The following is a 22,825-nucleotide window of genomic DNA, read 5'->3' as shown; positions in this document are numbered from 1 at the left end:
TATATATATATATATATATATATACACAAAATCAGAATATATTGCAGTATAGTTCACATTTGTCAACAGGAAAAGAACAAAGGGCAACAGTGTACAGTCATGCATTTTGTAGTGATAGAGATGTGGCCTGAGAAATGCATTATTAGACGATTTCATCATTGAGTACACTGACACAAACCTAGATGATAAATCCTACTACACACCTAGGTTCTATGGCATAGTCTATTGCTCCTAGGCTACAGCCTATAGCAGATGTTACTGTACTGCATATCATAGGCAGTTGCAACACAATGGTATTTATGTATCTAAACATAGAAAAGTTACAGTAAAAATATAGTATTATAATCTTATAGGACCAGTGTCTTATATGCAGTCCATCGTTGACCCAAACATTACACAGTAGACGGCTATAGTTCTATGCTTTTGTACTGCACATTACAGCCTTTCCCCTATGTGATAGAGTGTTAATTCCAAATCATTGTTAGAAATAAATAGCTGTCCAGGTAATACAAACTATGTGCCATTTTAATTGTAGATATAAATTATAGATAGAAAAATGTGTGTAGTATGAGAAATAACAGATTAAAAGAAAATGTCTATATTTGGCTATGAACTTTTCCTTTTTTTAGTTTTTATACTGGCTAAGAAGGCTGAGCCCAGGAGCTCAAGTCCAGCCTGGACAACTTGGCGAGACCCCTTCTCCAAAAAACAAAAAAAAAGCTGGACATGGTAGTGCCACCTGTAGTCCCAGCTACTAAGGGCTGGAAGGTTGAGGTAGGAGGATTGCTTGAGCCTGGAGTTTGACGATAGCCTGCACAGCATAGCAAGACCCTGTCTCCAAAAAACAATAATAAATACTGTGGATGACTAGGGATAAAGGGGGACCTCTAAAATATAATGACATTAGATTAACATTTAGTATGGTATTATTTGATAGTGATTTTTAAATAGGTTTATAATCACGTTAGTTAGAGACCAAGAGCTCATATTTACTGGGACTGTAGCATTCTGGTCCATTTTTCCAAGTGTTACAATCATGAGCCACATAACAATGTTTCAGTCAGTGACAGACCACATATATGATGGAGATTCCATAAGATTTTAATAGTGCTGAAAAACTTTTTATTGCTTAGTGACATCTTAGCCATGATAACATTGTAGCACAATGTATTACCTTTTTGTTTTGTTTTGTTTGTCGGGGACAGTCTTCCTGTGTCGCCGCCAGGCTGGAGTGCAGTGGCACCATCTCAGCTCACTACAACCTCCGTCATCCGGGTTCAAGTGATTCTTCTGCCTCAGCCTCCCCAGTAGCTGGGACTACAGGCATGCGCCACCGCACTCGGCTAATTTTTTTGTGTGTTTTTAGTAGAGATGGGGTTTCACCATGTTGGCCAGGATGGTTTCAATCTGTTGAACTCGTGATCTGCCTACCTCAGCTTTCCAAAGTGCTGGGATTACAGGTGTGAGCCCCTATACCCAGCCTACATTACCTTTTCTATGTAAAGATACATAGGCTGGGCGGAGTGGCTAATGCCTGTAATCCCAGCACCTTGGGGGGCCAAGGCAGGCGGATCATGAGGTCAGGAGATTGAGACCATCCTGGCCATGGTGAAATCCCGTCTCTACTAAAATACAAAAAATTAGCTGGACCTGGTGGCGCACGCCTATAGTCCCAGCTACTCAGGAGGCTGAGGCAGGGAATCACTTAAACCTGGGAGACGGAGGTTGCAGTGAGCCAAGATCACACGACTACACTCCAGCCTGGCGACAGAGCAAGACTCCATCTCAAAAAAAGAAAAAGTTACATAAATATTTACCATTGTGTTACAGTAGCCTACCTCTTCAATATAGTAACATGCAGTACAGATTTGTAGCCTAGGAACAGTAGACTATACCATATGACCTAGACTTGTAATAGGCTAAATACTATCTAGGTTTGCGTAAGTACACTTTATATGATGTTTGCAGAGTGACAAAATTGCCTAATGATGCATTTCTCAGACATATCCCTATTGTTAAGTGACACATGACTGTAATTCAAAGCATCTTATCTTTGCTCATTCAAAAGCTAATCATTTGGCTCTCTCAGTGGCGCATGGCTGTAATCCCAGTACTGTCAGGCAGGCAGATCACCAGGTCAGGAGTTCAAGACCAGCTTGACCAACATGGTGAAATCCCGTCTCTACTAAAGATACAAAAATTAGCCCAGTGTGGTGGCGCACACCTGTAATCCCAGCTTCTCAGGAGGCTGAGTCAGGAGAATTGCTTGAACCCGGGAGGCGGAGGTTGCAGTGAGCCGAGATTATGCCATTGCACTCCAGGCGACAGGGCAAGACTCTGTGCTCCCCCCCTCCCCCCGCAAAAAAAAAAAAAGCTGATCAATCACATTGAGTGAATTAACAAAAAATTCTTAGTTATTGGACAGAATGGACAATACATTGACAAGTTAGCCCCTTTCAAGGATAAAAATGCATTTTAACCAGTTATTCTGAAAGAATAACTTATAGGAGTATATCTGAAAAAAATGCTTATGGTTAAATCATTGTTCTTTCCTTTCAGTTTTTAACGATGGCAGTTCCCGGGAACTAATGAACCTCACTGGAACAATTCCTGTGCCTTATAGAGGTAAAAGTCTTATGTTATGAGGTTTCCAGCATAGATGAATTTTGAATACATAATAAATACGTTGCCAAGGAGTTATAAGTAAGTTAAATCCACTTTCTCATGGCTTTCGTACTGACAGGAATTTTAACTTCTATTTAAATTGAATTTTATTTGGCAGCAACACCTAACATTTTCAGCTTTTCAAACTTCTTTACCAAGATGTATGAACAAATAAGTGCCTAAGCTCACCTGAGGAATTTAATGTTTCACAGAATCAAAGAATCTTAGAACTAGAAAGGGATCTTACTTGTCTCCTAGTTCAGCCTCCCACACCATTCAAACTTCTCTGACAATGGCAAGCTAAGATACAGGCTTCAAAGTCAGGACGGAGTTATGTTTGAGTTCTTGCTCAAATATAACTACAGGGACTGTAGCATTCTGGTCCATTTTTCCAAGTACTACAATCATGAGCCACATAACAATGTTTCAGTCAGTGACCACATATATGATGGAGATTCCATAAGATTTTAATAGTGCTGAAAAACTTTTTATGGCTCAGTGACATCTTAACCATAACAACATTGTAGCACAATACATTACCTTTTCTTTTTCTTTTTTTTTTTTTTTTTTTTGTTTGGTGGGGGACAGAATCTTGCTGTGTCGCCAATCTTAGCAGTTTTGTATCATGTTCTAGGTGGACATCTATGAAATTTGGGTAATGGTACCTAACTTGGGGAAAATTAGCATTTATTAGATAATGGATGTAAAAGACTTGGCACAGAGCCTGGAATATAATAAGCAGACAATTAAAAGTAGCTATTATTTATGGTTGTGATGTTGGTGATAATGCTAATGATAGATAATTAATTTGTTAGCCAGTCCTTCACCCTCTGCTGAAATACTTAGTGGTAAGGAAGCATTTAGCCTCATGAGAGACCATTTTGTTTTTGGACAGCTCTGTTTGTTAATTATTCCTTGTAACTAGTTAAGACCTATGTCCTTTACCCATTGATTTCACATAGTACCTGCTATGCATAAGGCAATAATGAGAGGAGCTATGGATACAAAGATGAATAAAGGATGTACCTCTTTTTTTTTTTTTTGAGACGGAGTTTCACTCTTGTTACCCAGGCTGGAGTGCAATGGCGCGATCTCGGCTCACCGCAACCTCCGCCTCCTGGGTTCAGGCAATTCTCCTGCCTCAGCCTCCTGAGTAGCTGGGATTACAGGCACGCGCCACCATGCCCAGCTGATTTTTTTTTTTTGTATTTTTAGTAGTGACGGGGTTTCACCATGTTGACCAGGATGGTCTCGATCTCTTGACCTCGTGATCCACCCGCCTCGGCCTCCCAAAGTGCTGGGATTACAGGCTTGAGCCACCGTGCCCGGCCAGGATGTACCTCTTTTGGAAGAACTCCACTAATAGGGAAACAAAGGGAATAGACAGATATTTACACTATTCTATAACTGCTATTCAATTATAAAATGAAAAAGTGCTGTGAGATTACAGAGGAGAACAAGGCCACATGAGAAGATCACAGAGGAAGTGATATTTGAGATGCTATTAAATAGTAAGTCAACCATTCATAAAAAGCAGAGAGAAAAAACAATTAATTGAGCATCAGCATTTTATAAAGCAAGTATAAAGTTTAGGGAAGACAGTAAAATTTAAGATTACAGGTATTGATCGATTTACGACCTATGCAACTTATGACCATTCGACTTCACGACCACAATCGCTAGCCACTACTGCTCCGCGTCTGGCAGCACAAACGTTGCCCAGCTGGGCGTACGACAGTGCGGGACAGTAAACATATATGCTATATCATATCATTATTAGTCATTTTCTTGCCTTTCTTACTAAAATGTGAGTGGTTTATATCCCTATATCTTTAACAATATTAGAACATATTAAGTTTAAATTATATTTGAACAAGATATCCAGATGACATCTTTTATGATGAATGCTGCATATTTGTATCCCATCGAAAGTCACATAAAATTGTGATGATTAATTTTCTATTTACAATGATAATAAATAAATACCTGGCAACTAGTCCTTTTTAACCCTAAGACTTAACATAGTTCATACTCTTCTGCTTTTCAAAATTCATCATGTGTCGTGGTTTTTCACTTCAAACCATAGACTGCACTGTGGTTCAGTGATCTGTGAATATTCCACAGTTTTACACAAGGCTGCGCCTTTACCACAAGTTAAAGTGGTTTTTAAAAATGAGATTTGACAAGAATGCTTTCATAATAAGCACTCAGGTCAACCTTTACTACTGGTAATGCAGTGTTTTACTTAAACCTGACAAATGTAAAAATAAGAAACAAAATGGTGTAGAGATGATACAAATGGCATAAAATGAACAAAGAAAATTATGATATATAACAATAATGAAAAAGAATTATAAAATATGACTTAAAGATTTTTATAACATTATTTCATAGTACTGTACATATAGCCTACTCAACTTACGACCAAATCGTGTTACAACCAGTCTGTCGGAACCAATCGTGGTTGCAAGTCAAGCACTAGCTGTACTAACTTTGCTTTTTCCCTCAGGAAATAAATTCTACTGGGCGAAATTGGTATGGGATGGGGGCGGATATATGTATAAATTGTATCTAAACTAAACCTCTGTTCCTTTAACCATTCTTCATATGGCATAGTCCACAAGTCTAAATTACTCTGGGGAATTCTTCATTTTCACAAAGCAGAGAATTCTGGATTGTGGAAATAAACTTATGTATTAGGATATATTCTTTCTTTTTTTTTTTTTTTTTGAGATGGAGTTTCGCTCTTGTTACCCAGGCTGGAGTGCAATGGCGCGATCTCGGCTCACTGCAACCTCCGCCTCCTGGGTTCAGGCAATTCTCCTGCCTCAGCCTCCCGAGTAGCCAGGATTACAGGCACGCGCCACCATGCCCAGCTAATTTTTTGTAGTTTTAGTAGAGACGGGGTTTCACCATGTTGACCAGGATGGTCTCGATCTCTTGACCTCGTGATCCACCCGCCTCGGCCTCCCACAGTGCTGGGATTACAGGCTTGAGCCACCGCGCCCGGCCAGGATATATTCTTTTGGAGCTTTTTTGTTATTCATTGTAGAAGTAATTTGTGGCTAAAAAGGTAAATCCAAAGACTCTCAGATACCTGGTGTCTTTAGGTGAAATTTATGTATACACATTTATATGTAGTGAAACTGTTTCTAAGGGAAAAAAGTGCATCTTAATTATATTAGGAGATTCATATAGTTACTTGGGACATAGGACTTTGAGCATAGTAAGAAAAGAATATGATTTATGTTTCATATATTTAATCTATTGGATCATTTGAAACACTGAGTCAACTTTCTCAACTGAGATTTTATTATATAAAGCAGAGAAGTGGACATCATTGATCTGAATAACTATCACTGAAAATGCCATAAGGCATTGGTCAAGCTGTGAATACCAGTCAGTGTCTGTTTGGCAGTTGGATTGGGTTTTGTAATCTGGCTTTTGGTAAGAGAATTTCAGGTGTAGCTTATTTTAACACTTTTTGATATGGTACCTTAATCCCTGTTCTTCCTTCCTTCTGTATCACTTCCCAGCCATCCTTATTAACTGAAATGACAGGAGTCAAGTAGCAAAGAATAGATTGGCTCAATAGATAACTCATAAAAAACATTTTGCAATAGCAAACAGATGCTGGCAGAATAGTGATCAGTTAGCTCCTTCATCCTGCTGTTGTGGTTTAAAAGACTGAAACTGCGAGAAACTGATGGTAAGCAGAACTTTGAAACACAAAATACTTGTTTTGTTTTTAAGTGTTGCTTTGTTGTAGCTCTCTCTTATTTACCTATTATGCTGTTAATTTAAAAATAATAAAAATAGAGTAACTGAAGTTTCTATTTCTTTTTTAGGTAATACATACAATATTCCAATATGCCTATGGCTACTGGACACATACCCATATAATCCCCCTATCTGTTTTGTTAAGCCTACTAGTTCAATGACTATTAAAACAGGAAAGCATGTTGATGCAAATGGGAAGATATATCTTCCTTATCTACATGAATGGAAACACGTAAGTATTAATGTTCTGTGAATTAGTTGCGTATTATATACTTTGCTAACTAGCATCTGCTTTCTTAAGCACTGAAGGAGGATTCCAAGTAGGATAGATAAGTTCAGGTCATGAACTAATCACTGAGTTGAGGGTAAATTAGAAAAGCCTCACTAAAAGAAATGGATTTGTATAGAGCATTGTAATTTTCAGAATACTTATATTCACTTTTTTTTTTTTTGCTTGAGTTGAACCTTTTAAAATAGGATTGACATAGTAGGAAGTGCATTTTAAAAAATAGTATCCTGGTGGAGTAGTTATAGAATTCAAATCTCATTACTCAAAGCATTTCTGTCAAGAATATTAGGAGGGAACTTCTGTTCATGTATCTGGTGGTGTAACTGTGACACATTAATGTTCCTATGAAAAATAACTAGAAAAGCAAGACAAAATACACACAACACCTGTTGGAAGTCTTTGGAAAGCTGTTTAGGCAATCAAGACGTGGATGGCCAAGATTCTATAGAGAAGGAAACAGCAAAGAGATGAGGCAATTCTGCCAATAGCTTTTCTCCTGGGGTACTTACTGATTCTTTTTTTTTTTTTTTTTTTTTTTTTTTTTTTTTTTTTTGTTTCATTCTGTTGCCCAGGCTGGAAGTGCAGTGGCATGATCTCAGCTCACTGCAACCTCCACCTCCCAGCTTCAAGCAATTCTCCTGCCTCAGCCTCCCAAATAGCTGGGATTATACGTGCCCGCCACCACACCTGGCTAAGTTTTGTATTTTTAGTAGAGATGGGGTTTCACCATGTTGGTCAGGCTGTTCTCGAACTCCTGACCTCAAGTGATACACTCGCCTCGGCCTCCTAAAGTGTTGGGATTACAGGCGTGAGCCACCATACCTGGTCTACTTACTGATTCTTGATGCAGGGAGAATGGCTGAGAATCTGGGCAAAGGGCCATAGCTAAGAAACAGAGAAACCTACAGAGTCTCTAGCAGTCTCACAGGGCTGAAAAGACAAAAGTTGCTGTTCCGTCTACCAGAGTAGCTAGGACTTTCAGGTCCAAGATTTGGGAGAAAAGGAAGCCATGAAGAAGTGAGTAGGTCTGGGCATGGTGGCTCATGGCTGTGATCACAGGACTTTGGGAAGCTGAAGCAGGAGGATTGCTTAAGCTCAGGAGTTTGAGACCAGCCTGGGCAACATAATGAGAACCCCATCTCCATAAAAGAATATTTTAAAACTAGGCATGGTGGTGTGTGCCTGTGACTCCAGCTGCTCAGGAAACTGAGGTGAAAAGATCACTGGAGCCTGGCAGTTTGAGGCTGCCAGTGAGCCATGATCACATCATTGTACTCCAGCATGGACAACAGAGCAAGACTTGTCTCAAAAAAAAAAAAAAAAGATACTTGAGTTTCTCACCCTAAGAGATATGTTGAATTTCTGAGCTTCGAAGGTAAGATGCTGGCAAGGCACGGTGGCTCATGCTTGTAATCCCAGCACTTTGGGAGGCTGAGGTGGACAAATCACGAGGTCAAGAGTTTGAGACCAGCATGATCAATATGGTAAAACCCCATCTCTACTAAAAATATAAAAATTAGCCAGGTGTGGTTGCACACACCTGTAGTCCTAGCTACTTGGGAGGCTGAGGCAGAAGAATCACTTGAACCTGGGAGGCAGAGGTTGCAGTGAGCCGAGATTGTACCACTGTACTCCAGCCTGGGTGACAGAACAAGACTCTGTCTCAAAAAAAAAAAAAAAGATGCTAAAAAAAATAAGCAGAAAGCCTCTGAAAAATAGCCAACTTTTCAGCGGTCTCAGGTTGAGGAGGCAATTGGAATTCAGTACCTTATCAAGAAGAAGAGGAACAAGTAAACATCCTAGGCTGTTAGTTGGCACTACTGGAGGATCCTATCTTAGGAGGGAGAACTTAGAGATAGAATGAGCATTATAAAAATCTGTCCTTGAGGTCAGGTGGGGTGGCCTCACACCTCTAATCTCAGCACTTTGGGAGACTGAGGCAGGAGGAGCACTTGGGGCCAGGAGTTTGAGACCAGCCTGGCCAACATGGTGAAACCCTGTCTTTACTAAAAGTACAAAAATTAGCCGGCTGTGCCAGCTACTTAGGAGGGTGAGGCAGGAGAAGCACTTGAATCTGGGGGGCAGAGGTTGCAGTGAGCTGAGGTTGTGCCACTGCACTCCAGTCTGGGTGACTGAGTGAGACTGTATCTCAAAAAAAAAAAAAAAAAAAAAAATCTGTCCTTAAGTCAGCTCAGTCCCCGATTTTATTAAGGTGATCCTGACTGTTTCTGCCGGCCACAGGATAGGGTGAACCCTTGGTGGAAGAAGATAATATATAGACCCTTTATAATTTTTCACAATGCCTGGCATATAATTTGTATCTATCAGGTACACCAAGAAAACCAAGAAGGAAAAAAGACAATAGAGACAGGACATCCCTCCGCCACAGCCCCACAAACACACACGTAACTGAGTTATCAGACACAGACTTAAAAATGGTTGTGATCAGTGTGTTCAAGAAAATAGAAGACAGGGCCGGGCACGGTGGCTCACGCCTGTAATCCCAGCACTTTGGGAGGCCAAGGTGGGTGGATCGTGAGGTCAAGAGATCGAGACCATCCTCATCAACATGGTGAAACCCCGTCTGTACTAAAAATACAAAAAAAATCAGCTGGGCATGGTGGCGCGTGCCTGTAATCCCAGCTACTCAGTAGGCTGAGGCAGGAGAATTGCCTGAACCCAGGAGGCAGAGGTCGCGGTGAGCTGAGATTGCGCCATTGCACTCCAGCCTGGGTAACGAGCGAAACTCCGTCTCAAAAAAAGAGAAAATAGAGGATAAAATGGAAAATTTTATTAAAAAGAAACCAAGTGGAAATCTTAGAACTGAAAAATAGTATTAATAGAGATTAAGAACTCAGGCCGGACGCAGTTACTTACGCCTGTAATCCCAGCATTTTGGGAGGCCAAGGCAGGCAAATCATGAGGTTGGGAGTTTGAGACCAGCCTGGTCAACATGATGAAACCCCGTCTCTACTAAAAATACAAAAAAAATTAGCTGAGCGTAGTGGCGGGCTACAAAGTCACCTGTAGTCCCAGCTACATTGGAGGCTGAGGCAGGAGAATTGCTTGAACCCAGGAGGCAGAGGTTGCAGTGAGCGGCAATCTTGCCTGTCACTGCACTCCAGTCCTGGCAACAGTGAAATTGTTTCAAAAAAAAACCTCAGTGGACAGGTTTAGTAGCAGATTGGATTCAGTAGAATACAGACTGCCTCAGCCTCCTGAGTAGCTGGGATTACAGGTGCCCACCACCGCACCTGGCCAATTTTTGTATTTTTAATAGAGATGGGGTTTCGCCACATTGGCCAGGCTGGTCTCAAAACTCTTGACTTCAGGTGATCCACCTGCCTCAGCCTTCCAAAGTCAGGAGTACAGGTGTGAGCCACCACGCCCAGCCTCAGTTTAAATTCTTAAAACGTTGCTTTATAATAGACCTGGAAGTAGATATTAACATAGATATTAATTTTCTTCAAAGCATTTAGTGTAAAATGAATGGTGTGATTCAAACTTACCTTGACAAAACTGTAGGAATGTATGAATGAAGAATTGATTCATACTACAACATGAATGAACTCTGAAAACATTATGCCAAGTGAAAGAAGCCAAGCACCAAAGGCCGTATGTTATATGATTTAATCTGTATGAAACATTCAGGAAAGCAAATCCGTAGAGATGGAAAATAAATTAGTGGTTGCTAAAGGGCTGTGGGAAAAGGGAAATGGGAAGTGACTGCTAATGGGTACAGGGTTTCTTTTTGGGATCGTGAAAATATTCTGGAATTAGATGGTGGTAATGGTTGCATAGCTTTATGAAATAATCAAAGCCATTGAAAGGTATACTTCAAAAGGAGAAATTTTATGAGATGTGAATTATATCTCACCTACATTCATGAGGCTTACATAAGGCTATGATTTAGTTAAGGAATTTTCTTGGGCTGAAAAACTGAGAAAAGAAAGCGTGTGGTCTCATTGGCCACTCCCACACACACCAGCCACAATATCTGTGAGTGTGGCACAGATACTGTGCTTGTAACACCCCAAGTCTCAGTGTATAAATTTACAGACACAAGAAAAATATTATAACAGTAGAAATCAGCAAGTTTTTACAGAAAGCTTTGGGAAATGTTATTCATTGTCATCTTTCATAAGTTAGGTCAAAATTGAACAACTGTGGTGAGTCTGGTTCTTTGGAATAGGTGAAAACTACCACTGAACTCTTCTCTGTCAGGAATATTAAAAGAAGTGCCAATCCTAATCCTGTAAATCCAACTACTTGGGAAGCTGAGGCAGGACGATTGTTTGAGCCAGGAGTTCAAGTCTAAGCTGGGCCACATGGCAAGACCTTGTCTGGCGGGTTGGGGGTCGGGAGGGTGTAAAAAACAGTTACTATGAAGATGGTTACCCTCTCAAGGTGATTGAGTAATTCTTCAGAACTCGGTGAACTTATGAATGAAGTATATGAGCTGAGACCCACACAAAATAGATTAAGGAGTAAAAGAAGAATCATCAATAAGCCATTTGAACAACTTTGTCTAGCACAGTTTAATTAGTGGTTGGTAGATATATCTTGTTGGTTTGTTGTTGTTGTTGGGTTTTGGTTTTGGTTTTTTTTGAAACAGGGTCTCTAACCCAGGCTGGAGTGTAGTAGCACAATCACGGATCACTGCAGCCTCAACCTTCCTGGCTTAGGTGATCCTCCCACTGCAACCTCTCGAGTAGCTGGGACTACAGGCATGTGCCACCACATACAGTTTTTCATTTTTTTGTAGAGACCAAGCTGGTCTCAAACTCCTGAACTCAAGCTGGATTCCAAAATGGGGGAGAAAGTGCTGGAATAGAGCCAGGATTTTTTAAATTATGCATGCTGCGCGATAGCCTTATTTGATCCTGTGGCCTTGGCCTCCCAAAGTGCTGGGATTACAAGTGTGAGCCACCATGCACGGCCAGTAGTCAGTAGCTACTTGAGAGAAAATCTTAGTAACCCTTAGGAAAAATAGGCAGTCTGTCACTGTCACTGTTGTTGAAAAGAAAGATCTTTTAGCACCTTTAACAGTTCACCCCTTTTGTACTACAATCTAGCAATTTCTAAGCTAGAATCTACCTATAATTTGTGCTTTTTTTTCTTTTTTTGAAACAGTCTTGCTTTGTCACCCAGGCTGGAGTGCAGTGGCTCAATCCCAGCTCACTGCAACCTCCGCCTCTGAGGTTTAAGTGACTCTGTTGCATCAGCCTCCAGTGTAACTGGGACCACAGGTGCATACCACCATGCCTGGCTAATTTTTGTGTTTTTAGGAGAGATGAGATTTTCCCATGTTGGCCCAGCTGGTCTCAAACTCCTGGCCTTAAGCAGTCCACTCACCTTGGCCTCCCAAAGTGCTGGGATTACAGGTGTGAACCACCACACTTGGCTAGAATCTACCTATAATTTCACAGTTTATAACATCTTTAATAAAAATTAACTTTAGGCCGAGCGCGGTGGCTCAAGCCTGTAATCCCAGCACTTTGGGAGGCCGAGGCGGGTGGATCACGAGGTCAAAAGATTGAGACCATCCTGGTCAACATGGTGAAACCCCGTCTCTACTAAAAATACAAAACATTAGCTGGGCATGGTGGTGCGTGCCTATAATCCCAGCTACTCAGGAGGCTGAGGCAGGAGAATTGCCTGAACCCAGGAGGCGGAGGTTGCAGTGAGCCGAGATCGCGCCATTGCACTCCAGCCTGGGTAACATGAGTGAAACTCCGTCTCCAAAAAAAAAAAAAAATTAATTTTAGAATATGTATTTCCAAGATATCATTGCTGTCTTTTAGCAGCCCTAAATAATATTCTGACTGCTGCCTGTATCTATCCCTAATCTCTAAATTTATACCAGTATACTTATAATAAATTGTACAGTGGCAATAAAATAAATTTTTGTTCTGTGGAGTCAAATGAACAAAACTGTATGAATTTTGCAACATACTGCTTTAGTCCTAATTTTATATGCTTGAAGCAAGAAACTTGCTGCACATAATGTTTAAAACCACCTAGCTCTATTAAAATAATTAAATGAAATTTTCATGATTGGGGTCCTACAAAGAAAATTGTCAGGCTGAGTTGAAAACTGATGAGAAATGGCCAACCTTTTTCTTTTTTTCTTTTTTTTTGAGACAGAGTTTCACTCTGTCGCCAGGCTAGAGTACAGTGGCACAATCTCGGCTCACTGCAACCTCCGCCTCCCGGGTTCAAGCAGTTCTCCTGCCTCAGCCTCCCAAGTAGCTGGGACTACAGGCGCACACCACCACGCCCAGCTAATTTTTGTATTTTTAGTAGAAAAATACATGTTGGCAAAGATGATTTTGATCTCTTGACCTCGTGATCCACCCGCCTCGGCCTCCCAAAGTGCTGGGATTACAGGCTCGAGGCACCGCGCCTGGCCCAACCTTTTTCTTTTTACTGAAAAGTGACTCTAGCTGACTTGAATTTTTTTTCATTTTGTAGCCACAGTCAGACTTGTTGGGGCTTATTCAGGTCATGATTGTGGTATTTGGAGATGAACCGCCAGTCTTCTCTCGTCCTATTTCGACATCCTATCCACCATACCAGGCAACAGGGCCACCAAATAGTAAGTAGAATTGAGCTTTTACTTTAAAACTCATACAAATAAAAGAGAACAGAAAGCTTTGTAAAAAAAAAAAAAAAAAAAAAAAAAAAAGGAAAAAAACTAATGACTTCTTTGCTTTTTAGCTTATCACGTTAGTGGATTTTTTGGAAGTATTCTGAGGCCCCACATCTGCATGTACAGATTCCCACCAAAGACTGGCATTTGGGCTTCCATTTGTAGGTAGAAATCTAGGAATGGTTGTGCTGGATTCCAACATGAAGGAGAAAATGCTGTAATAGAGCTAGAATTTTTTAAATTATGCATGCTGCAGAATAGCCTTATTTGATCAACTTGTTAGCACATATAACTTGAAAGGTAGTCTTACCTCTCCTTTCTCTATGCAACTTCAAGATCAGTGTGTAGATAAGGATTAAGGTTAACTGAACCATTCATATTCAGCTATTCTGGGTATCCACAATTGGACATCTAGCTCTTAGCTTTTTTCTCTTTCGTACAGCCAGTTCATGATTTTGCCTTGTGTGGAGTGGTGGATGCATGGAGATAGTATCTCTTCTTCCCTAATTGGTATATATTATCTCTGTTATCTTTATTTTCTTGAATAATTCTTACTGATACTTAAAAATCACTCTGAATAATTGTGAGTTGGTTGTACTTGTTTTGAACTTGATAAATCTATTGATTTTGTTGTGTTTTGAGCTGTGATTTTTTTTCGATAAATTTTAAGATTGTAATTAACCGAACTTGTTTATCTTATAAGACAACTTATGTGTGCTTTCATTTTTCTTCTGCTAAAAATTATACTTTTTCTTTTTTAATCCATTCTTTCCTGAGGAAAATCTTAGTTTATAAGCTGAATGGGAATTTAACAGAAAGAATTTTTTAACCCATTTCTCTTTCCTTCCCTACCATCCCAGAATAAACTTGATTTTAGGATTAGCATTTCTTTTAATAAAGATCCTAGTGATTCTTTTGGATCAGAAATTTGTTTTTATCTTATTAAATTCTATTGACTTTAGTGCCTAAGAGTAAAGTATCTTAAGTTTGAAATATCAAATATTTGGCCAGATGTGGTGGCTCATGCCTGTAGTCCTAGCACTTTGGGAGGCTGAGGCAGGGGTAGATCACCTGAGGTCAGGAGTTCAAGACCAGCTTGGCCAACATGATGAAACCTCATCTCTACTAAAAATACAAACATTAGTGGGGTGTGGTGGTGCATGCCTGTAGTCCCAGCTACTCGGGATGCTGAGGCACAAGAATCACTTGAACCTGGGAGGCAGAGGTTGCAGTCAGCTGAGATTGTGTTACTGCACTGCAGCCTGGGCGAGACTCCATCTCAGAAAAAATTGAAATATCAAATATTTCCTAGTCTCATTACCTTTATTTACTCAGATAATATAGCCAGTGACCACTAGGTAACTTTTTTAGAAATTTAAACAACTTTTTTTTTTTTTTTTTGAGACAGTGTCTCATTCTGTTGCCCAGGCTGGAGTGCAGTGGCATGATCTTGGCTCACTGCAACATGTGCCTCCCGGGTTCAAGTGATTCTCGAGCCTCAGCCTCCTGAGTAGCTGGGATTACAGGCGCCCACCACCATGCCCAGCTAATTTTTATATTTTTAGAAGAGTCGGGCATTTCACCATATTGGCCAGGCTGGTCTTGAGCACCTGACCTCATGATCCGCCGCCTCAGCTTCCCAAAGTGCCAGGATTATAGGCTTGAGCCACCACGCCCAGCCTGCAACATTTTTTTTTTCTATATTTCTTTGAGTTTTACACTGACATTAGAAGTGCAGTATTCAAGAAAGACACTTGAAAGACAACAAGAAAGACATATTATTGTCACTGTTGAAGTTCAGTTTTGTACTCAGTCACTATAAGTCATGTTAAACACTCTAAACACTCTAGAGCTGATTCTTTTTTCTTTTCTTTTTTTTTTTTTTCGTCAGTTAAGGTCAAAATAACTTCTCTTTTTCTTCCTCAACATTGATTACCTTCTTGGCACCACTGAACTTAGTTCTGTTATGTTCCTGTTCTCTTTAAAGAATATATAAAATATTCTTTAAGCTTCCTGGATTTTAACCTTTTATCCCTACTATTTCTGAGCTTTTGTTTCTTTGTTTTGAGATAAGGTCTCACTCTGTCACCTAGACTAGTTTTTGTCTTTGTGTTTTTTTTTTTTTTGAGACAGAGTCTTGCTTTTGTCGCTCAGGCTAGAGTGCAGTGGCACGATCTTGACCCACTGTAACCTCCGCCTTTTGGGTTCAAGCAGTTCTCTTGCTTCAGCCTCCTGAGTAGCTGGAATTACAGGCACCCACCATTGCACCCGGCTAATATTTGTATTTTTAGTAGAGACGGGGTTTCACCATCTTGGCTAGGCTGGTCTCGAACTCCTGATCTGGTGTCCACCCGCCTCACCTTCCCAAAGTGCTGGGATTAACAGGCATGAGCCACCGTGCCCGGCCTAGACTAATTTTTAACTAGTCTGGATAATGTAAGTTTTGTATAGGACTTGAAGTCTCTTAAAGTTTTCAAGCAAACCAACAAAACCAGCTGTGCTAATTGGTCAACATAGTTATAAAATAAATATCAAAAGATTTATTAGATATAATAAAGAAATTACTCTGTAAGAAGTTAACCTTGGAGCAAAGGAGACCAGAATTACCTCCGTCTAAATTTGAAATTGAACCTGACTTTATTGCAGGTTATAGACTTCTTGAGAACTTTAAAAGCTGACCAGGTTGACCTGTTTGCCAGTTCTTCTGGTTGGGATTGTCATAAGTATTGTAATTCATGTTTAACGATGTGAGGATTATGGGAGGGTGAGGTATTTGTTTTGTTTTGGTTCTGAGGTTTAGATTTTTTAACTATGAAATGTTGCTGTGTATTGACAGTATGATGTATTCATTCAGTAGCCTACATCTTCAGGCTTTGTATGTTATTTTTACAATGTTAAAAAATTGTTTTTAGCTTCCTACATGCCAGGCATGCCAGGTGGAATCTCTTCATACCCATCTGGATACCCTCCCAATCCCAGGTAATGAAAAATTATCTTTTGAATAATTGTATTACAAATTATTCTGTTAGATCTAGAATCAAAATAATTTGCCAATTAGGGTATTCAAATAAATTTAGTTGCAATTTAGTGGAAGATAAAGGTTGGTTTATTGCTGGAATTTTAATGTATGTGTATATAGTTTGAAATGTGTTTCTTTCAATCTAGAGAAATGCAGCTCCTTGGCTTTGTTTTTATTTTGCAGAAAACAGGAATGATATGAGTAATGACAGTGATCTCAATTGGTTTTTGACATTGAAGTCCTTGTTATTTCCCTTTTAAGAAATTTGTATATCTAGTATAGATAGCTGAAATATTAATGGACTGTTCGTCATAATGAATTCAGCCAACGGGAAGAACATTTTCTAATACTCTCTTCTTTTTTTTTTTTTGGAGACAGAGCTTTGCTCTTATTGCCCAGGCTGGAGTGCAGTGGCATGATCTTGGCTCACTGCAACCTCCACCTCCCAGATTCAAGCGATTCTCCTGCCTCAGCCTCCCGAGTAGCAGGGACTAAAGGCACGCACCGCCATGCCCAGCTAGTTTTTGTATTTTTAACACAGATGAGGTTTCGCCATGCTGGCCAGGATAGTCTTGATCTCTTGACCTTGTGATCCCCCTGCTTTCAGCCTCCCAAAATGCTAGGATTACAGGCGTGAGCCACTGCACCCAGTAATGCTTTTTTTTTTTTTTTTTTTTTTTTTTAAGAAAAAAGAGAAGACATAGGCCGGGCTCAGTGGCTCACGTCTCTAATCCCAGCACTATGGGAGGCCGAGGTGGGTGGATAACAAGGTTAGGCCATGTTCACCTGGCCAACATGGTGAAACCCCATCTCTGCTAAAAAGACAAAAATTACCTGGGTGTGGTAGTGCACATCTGTAATCCCAGCTACTTGGGAGGCTGAGGCCAGAGTATCACTTGAACCCAGGAGGCAGAGGTTGCAGTGATCTGAGATCATGCCACTGTACTCAAGCTTGGGTGACAGAGCAAGACTCTGTCTCAAAAAAAAAAAAAAAAACATAACTGGTGAGGCGTGGTGGCTTACGCCTATAATCCCAGCACGTTGGGAGGCTGAGGCGGGCTGATCACCTGAGGTCAAGAGTTTGAGACCAGCCTGGCCAACATGGTGAAACCCCGTCTCTACTAAAAATACAAAATTAGCCAGGCATGGTGGCACATGCCTATAATCCCAGCTGTTTGGGAGGCTGAAATAGGAGAATTGCTTGAACCCAGGAAGCAGAGGTTGCAGTGAGCCGAGATCATGCCGTTGCACTCCACCCGTGGTGACAGAGCAAAACTCTGTCTGAAACAAAAAACCCACAACCTATCTTTTCTATGAATTGCAGGAATCAATCAGTGGTTCAGATAATGGGGTCAAACTTGTCACATGATATTTATTCAGTTCATAGACTACCTATGCTATCAACCTTTATTATCCACTTAGTAATAACATAGATAACTAAATTAACAATGAAATTAGTCTGTTAATAACACACACTAGAAATTCAATGAGAAATAATTATTAACTCATGTTTTAAATGTGTACCTGTTTCAGTGGTAATTTAGGAGTACTCTCCAAAGTGGTCTTTGGGCTAACTTAAAATGCCAGCCAGCACTTTGGGAAGCCAAGGTGAGAAAATCACTTGACCCCAGGAGTTTGAGACTATCCTGGGTGACATAGTAGACCCCATCTCTACAAAAAAATTAAAATTAGTCAGGTATGGTGGTGTGAACCTGTAGTCCCAGCTGCTTGGGAGCCTAAGGTGGATCACTTGAGCCTGCAGTTCAAGGATGCGGTAAGCCATAATTGCACCACTGCACTTCAGCCTGGGCAACAGAGTGAGAACCTGTCTCCAAAAAATAAATAAATAAATAAAAGACTGGCCTATACTGGTGCCAAAATGAGACTTCCAGCTGCTGTTAACAATTAGTAAGGAAAATTTAATGATACTAACTCTTCTTAGTTTCATAACCTTATCATAATCCTCATAGATAAATGCAGCCAGATTTCTGAACACATGTCATAGGTAAATATAAATATGTACATATGTAATATCTAAGATCTTGAAAGTTAATTTAGCAAACATTTCATTTCTGGGCCTTTTCACAACTTTTAGAAGTAAGCATACTGTCACTTCAGATAGGCAAGCAAAGATTAGAAGAACATTTGTCAGGGACAATAGAGAAGGATTCCTTTGGTAGTAATATATACCAAAGGTTATACATTTTAGATTTCTTGAGGCCTTAAATTTTCTGATTAAGTTCTAGAAATGGAATCCTACCTGAAGCCTTGAAATTACAAGCCTTTCTACTGAACAGTTGCTAGTAAAAGGAGCTTTGGACATGGAATAATTGTAGAAGGTACACTATGGAAATGGACTTGTGAACAATAAAGCTATAGATGGAGATTTCTCTGAAGTTAATACCTGTAGGCTTAGAAGAGTTTTATACCAAGTTACAAAAAAATTTGGCAGTATGATCACATTTTTGCAAAGGTATTCAAGATACGGGAAACTCCAGAATAAAAGAAACAACAGTTTATCCCAGTTTTCAAAAAGGTAGATTTAGAAATTTCAGTAAGATTTACATTTCCTTACAACATTATAGCATGAATTACCAAAGAGACTGGAAACAGAAGTACTGTGTTCAGTAACTTCTAGCATGTGTCTACTAGGAACAAAAATGTCTTTTAAAAAAATTTTTGATTTTATACTGATAGATAAGTACCATCATTACATTGAATCTTCAGCAAGTCATATATAACATTTTTTGTGGAGGAGAAGTTATAAAGTGGGAGCTGATACAGAAATAGGAAAACCTTTGAACCACTGCATTGAAAAGGATTATTGACCATAAACTCAGAAGGAGCTCTTGCTCCAGTGCTTAGGCTACCTTTTTTTTTTTTTTTTGAGACAGGGCTTCACTCTATCACCCAGACTGGAGTGCAGTAGCGCAATCTCAGCTCACTTCCTGGGCTCAGGTGATCCTTCCACCTCAGCCTCCCAAGTAGCTGGGACTACAGGTGTGTGCCACACCTGGCTAATTTTTGTATTTTTTGTAGAGATGGTTTCACCATCTTGCCTAGGCTTGTCTTGAACTCCTGGACTCAAGTAGTCCACCTGCCTCAGCCTCCCAAAGTGCTAGGATTACAGGTGTGAGCCACTGCACCCAGCCTGGGCTCACTCTTTTTAAAAAATCAGTTTTAATGAGCTTGTAAAAGGCAAATGTCATAGAATTGGCAATTGTAGCTAAAGTAGGATTAATTGAGATTTATTGTCCAACTAAGCAGGTAGCCAGTAATCATCCTTTTCTAATTTTCTTCATGATTGTACGGGAAACACTGACTAGTAAGCATTCAGAGGAAAGCAATTAGATCTGAAAATCATGTCCTGAGACAAATGGTTAAAGGAATTAAGACTATTTAACCCAAAGAAAAGAAGCTTGAGGGAAAAATGTTAGAATTTCTCAAATATATGAGTTTTAGGAGTCTCCAAATAGTTCAGTGATCTTCCAAAATGTAAATTTAGGACTCCTATTTAGAAATTGTATTGAAATGATGTTTAATGTTAAAGAAAGATGACCATTTGTCAGGGATGTTGTAGATGATACGTATAGGTAAGAGATTGTTGAAAAGGTAATTGGAGTAGAAAGCCTCTAAAGAAAGTTCCTCTGAGTTTAATATAAATACATGAATGACAGAAAGTGTCAAGAAAGTGAGAAAGTTTTTTTTAAAACTATTTGAAGACGAGTTTGGTACGAATGTTATCAAAAGAGGAAAAAAACTACTTGAAGACAAGTATTTTGAAAGTTACCGATAAGCCATAGGTAAAATTTCACATAGATTGAGAAATCAGAAAAGTTCTCTCACAAATTACTTGTTGCTTCTGATGCTGTTGGATTATCCTTAGAAATACTCGTTAGTTTCTGTTGCTGTGAAGTTGACTGTCATATAACTGGGACAAAGCAAGAGCATTTAACTATTTAAGAGTAAATCCAGTGTTATTAATATAATTTCCATAGAACTTTAATAAACACCTGCAGCCCTAAAACTATAAATTCATCAACTGGTATAACAACCATATGCCAAGCATAACTTCCTGAATGGGATTCTTGAAAATACTATAACATTGGGTCATCTTAAATGTTAAATGTTTTTTGTTCTTGTGTTTAGTGGTTACCCAGGCTGTCCTTACCCACCTGGTGGTCCATATCCTGCCACAACAAGTTCCCAGTACCCTTCCCAGCCTCCTGTGACCACTGTTGGTAAGTACCCTTGAAAACTTGTGTTTCTCAGTGTAAGCAAAGTCTAAGTCCCTGTTGTGAAAAGCACATTTCACTTTTACTTGTGAAATTTTGGACTACTCTTTCTTTTTAGACAAAAACCTATAATAGTGTACTGTAATCTAAAATTTGAAGTAAATGATTTATTATCATGTAAATGAACCTTCTACCAGGGCATAAAAATAAATCTGATTAACTTCATCAATCTTTCCTTTGGTCACATAGCTTTATTTGTGAGCCAAACGTGTTGAACTATTGACAGATACATACATTTTTCTAGCTTGGTTATATGTGAAAACAGAAGAGCATCATTAATAGAAGAAAGTAAAGTGGGTTAAAGTCTGGGCGAGGTGGCCCACACCTGTAATCCCAGCACTTTGGCAGGCCAAGGCAGGCAGATCATGTGAGGTCAGGAGTTCGAGACCAGCCTGGCCAACATGGTGAAACCCCCATCTTTACTAAAAACAAAAATTAGCTGGGCATGGTGGCAGGTGCCTGTAATCCCAGCTACTCGGGAGGTTGAGTCAGGAGAATCGCTTGAACCTGGGAGGCGGAGGTTGCAGTGAGCCGAGATCCCACCATTGCACTCCAGCCTGGGGGACAAGAGTGAGACTTTGTCTCAAAAAAAAAAAAAAAAAAAAAGAGTAAAATGGGTTAATATGAGCAGGTCAAATAAGACAAATTATTTTGAAGACCAGTAGTTTTTGCTTTTTATATTTGTTTATTAGTGCTACCTGAAATATAATTTTCTTCAACTAAGAAAACTAAGGCAGTAAAATAATTTCTTTAGACTCCAACCTTCATCTATGTCTGTCTCTTACTACCTGCATCACCACATCTGCCTTCTCCGTTACCATAAGTTGGTTATCTTTGCTTCTATCTAAAGCTGATTTCTCCACTAGACCTTATCCCCTCTAACTTACTCAGAGGCATCACTGCAGCAATTCTTTTCCCTCAAGTCGTGTTCTCTATTGGATGACTCTCATCAGCACACAAAACCATGTCCTTTCCTTGAAGTGTTGAGTCCTCCTCTTGAGACAAACAAATGGAAAGACATCTCATCCCCAGAAAGAATTAATATTGTTAAAAAGACTATATTACCCAAAACATTCTGCAGATTCAGTGCAATCTCTATCAAAATATCAATGTCATTTTTCATAGAAACAGAAAAAGCTATCATAAAATTCATATGGAACCAAAAAAGCCAAATAGCCAAAATGATCTTGAGCAAAAAGAACAAAGCTGGAAGCATCATACTACCTGACTTCAAAATATATTACAAGGTTATAGTAACCAAAACAGCATGATATTGGTATAAAAACAAATATAGATCAATGGAACAGAATAAAGAGCCTAGAAATAAATCCACATATTTACAGCCAACTGATTTTCAGCAAAGGTGCTAAGAACATATATTGTGAAAAAGACATCATTGTTCATAAATGGTACTGGGAAAACTGGACATCCATATGCAGAAGAATGAAACTGGACTCCTATCTGGCACCATATACAAAAATCAACTTGAGATGGATTAAAGACTTAATGTAAGACCTAAAACTATAAAACTTCAAGAAGAAGACATAGGGGAAACCCTCCAGGACATTGGCCTAGGCAGTGGTTTTATGGTTAATATCTTAAAAGCAAAGTCAAAAAAAATAGACAGCTGATAGGAAATTAAAAAGCTTCTGGGCCAGGCGTAGTGGCTCACACCTGTAATCCCAGCATTTTGGGAGGCCAAGGTGGGTCGATCACTTGAGGTCAGGGGTTCAAGACAGCCTGGCCAACATGATGAAACCCCATCTCTACTAAAAACTAAAAATACAAAAATTATTCGGGCATGGCGATGCAACCCTGTAATCCCAGCTACTCAGGAGGCTGAGGCAGGAGAATCACTTGAACCTGGGAGCTGGAGGTTGCAGTGAGCTGAGATCGTGCCACTGCACTCCAGCCTGGGCAGCAGAGCTAGACCTTGTCTCAAAAAAAAAAAGCTTCTGCACAACAAAAGAGACAACCTGTTGAGTGGGAGAAAATATTTGCAAACTACCCATCTGACAAGGAACTAATATAAATATACAAGGTATTCAAACCACTCAACAGTTAAAAAAAATTAAAAAGTGGGCAAAGAACATGAATAGACATTTCTTTTTTTTTTTTTTTTTTTT

The 22,825-nt window shown here is 39.6% G+C and overlaps 1 protein-coding gene across 3 annotated transcripts in view; it reads left to right on the top strand.

The window, feature by feature from the left end:
- Positions 1-22,825, top strand: part of TSG101 (tumor susceptibility 101) — a 57,926-nt gene that overhangs the window by 10,101 nt on the left and 25,000 nt on the right. For all 3 annotated transcript variants that reach the window (XM_032240930.1, XM_032240932.1, XM_032240931.1), the window contains 5 exons: positions 2,560-2,625; positions 6,513-6,676; positions 13,208-13,331; positions 16,298-16,364; positions 20,554-20,645. In XM_032240930.1, the coding sequence (XP_032096821.1) occupies positions 2,560-2,625; positions 6,513-6,676; positions 13,208-13,331; positions 16,298-16,364; positions 20,554-20,645 (513 nt within the window). The remainder of the gene's footprint in view (positions 1-2,559; positions 2,626-6,512; positions 6,677-13,207; positions 13,332-16,297; positions 16,365-20,553; positions 20,646-22,825) is intronic.

Source organism: Sapajus apella, unplaced genomic scaffold (genome assembly GCF_009761245.1).
Source record: "Sapajus apella isolate SASKATOON/1434 unplaced genomic scaffold, GSC_monkey_1.0 scaffold47, whole genome shotgun sequence".
In the NCBI taxonomy this organism is placed as follows: Eukaryota; Metazoa; Chordata; class Mammalia; order Primates; family Cebidae; genus Sapajus; species Sapajus apella.
This window is presented reverse-complemented; position numbering and strand designations above follow the sequence as displayed.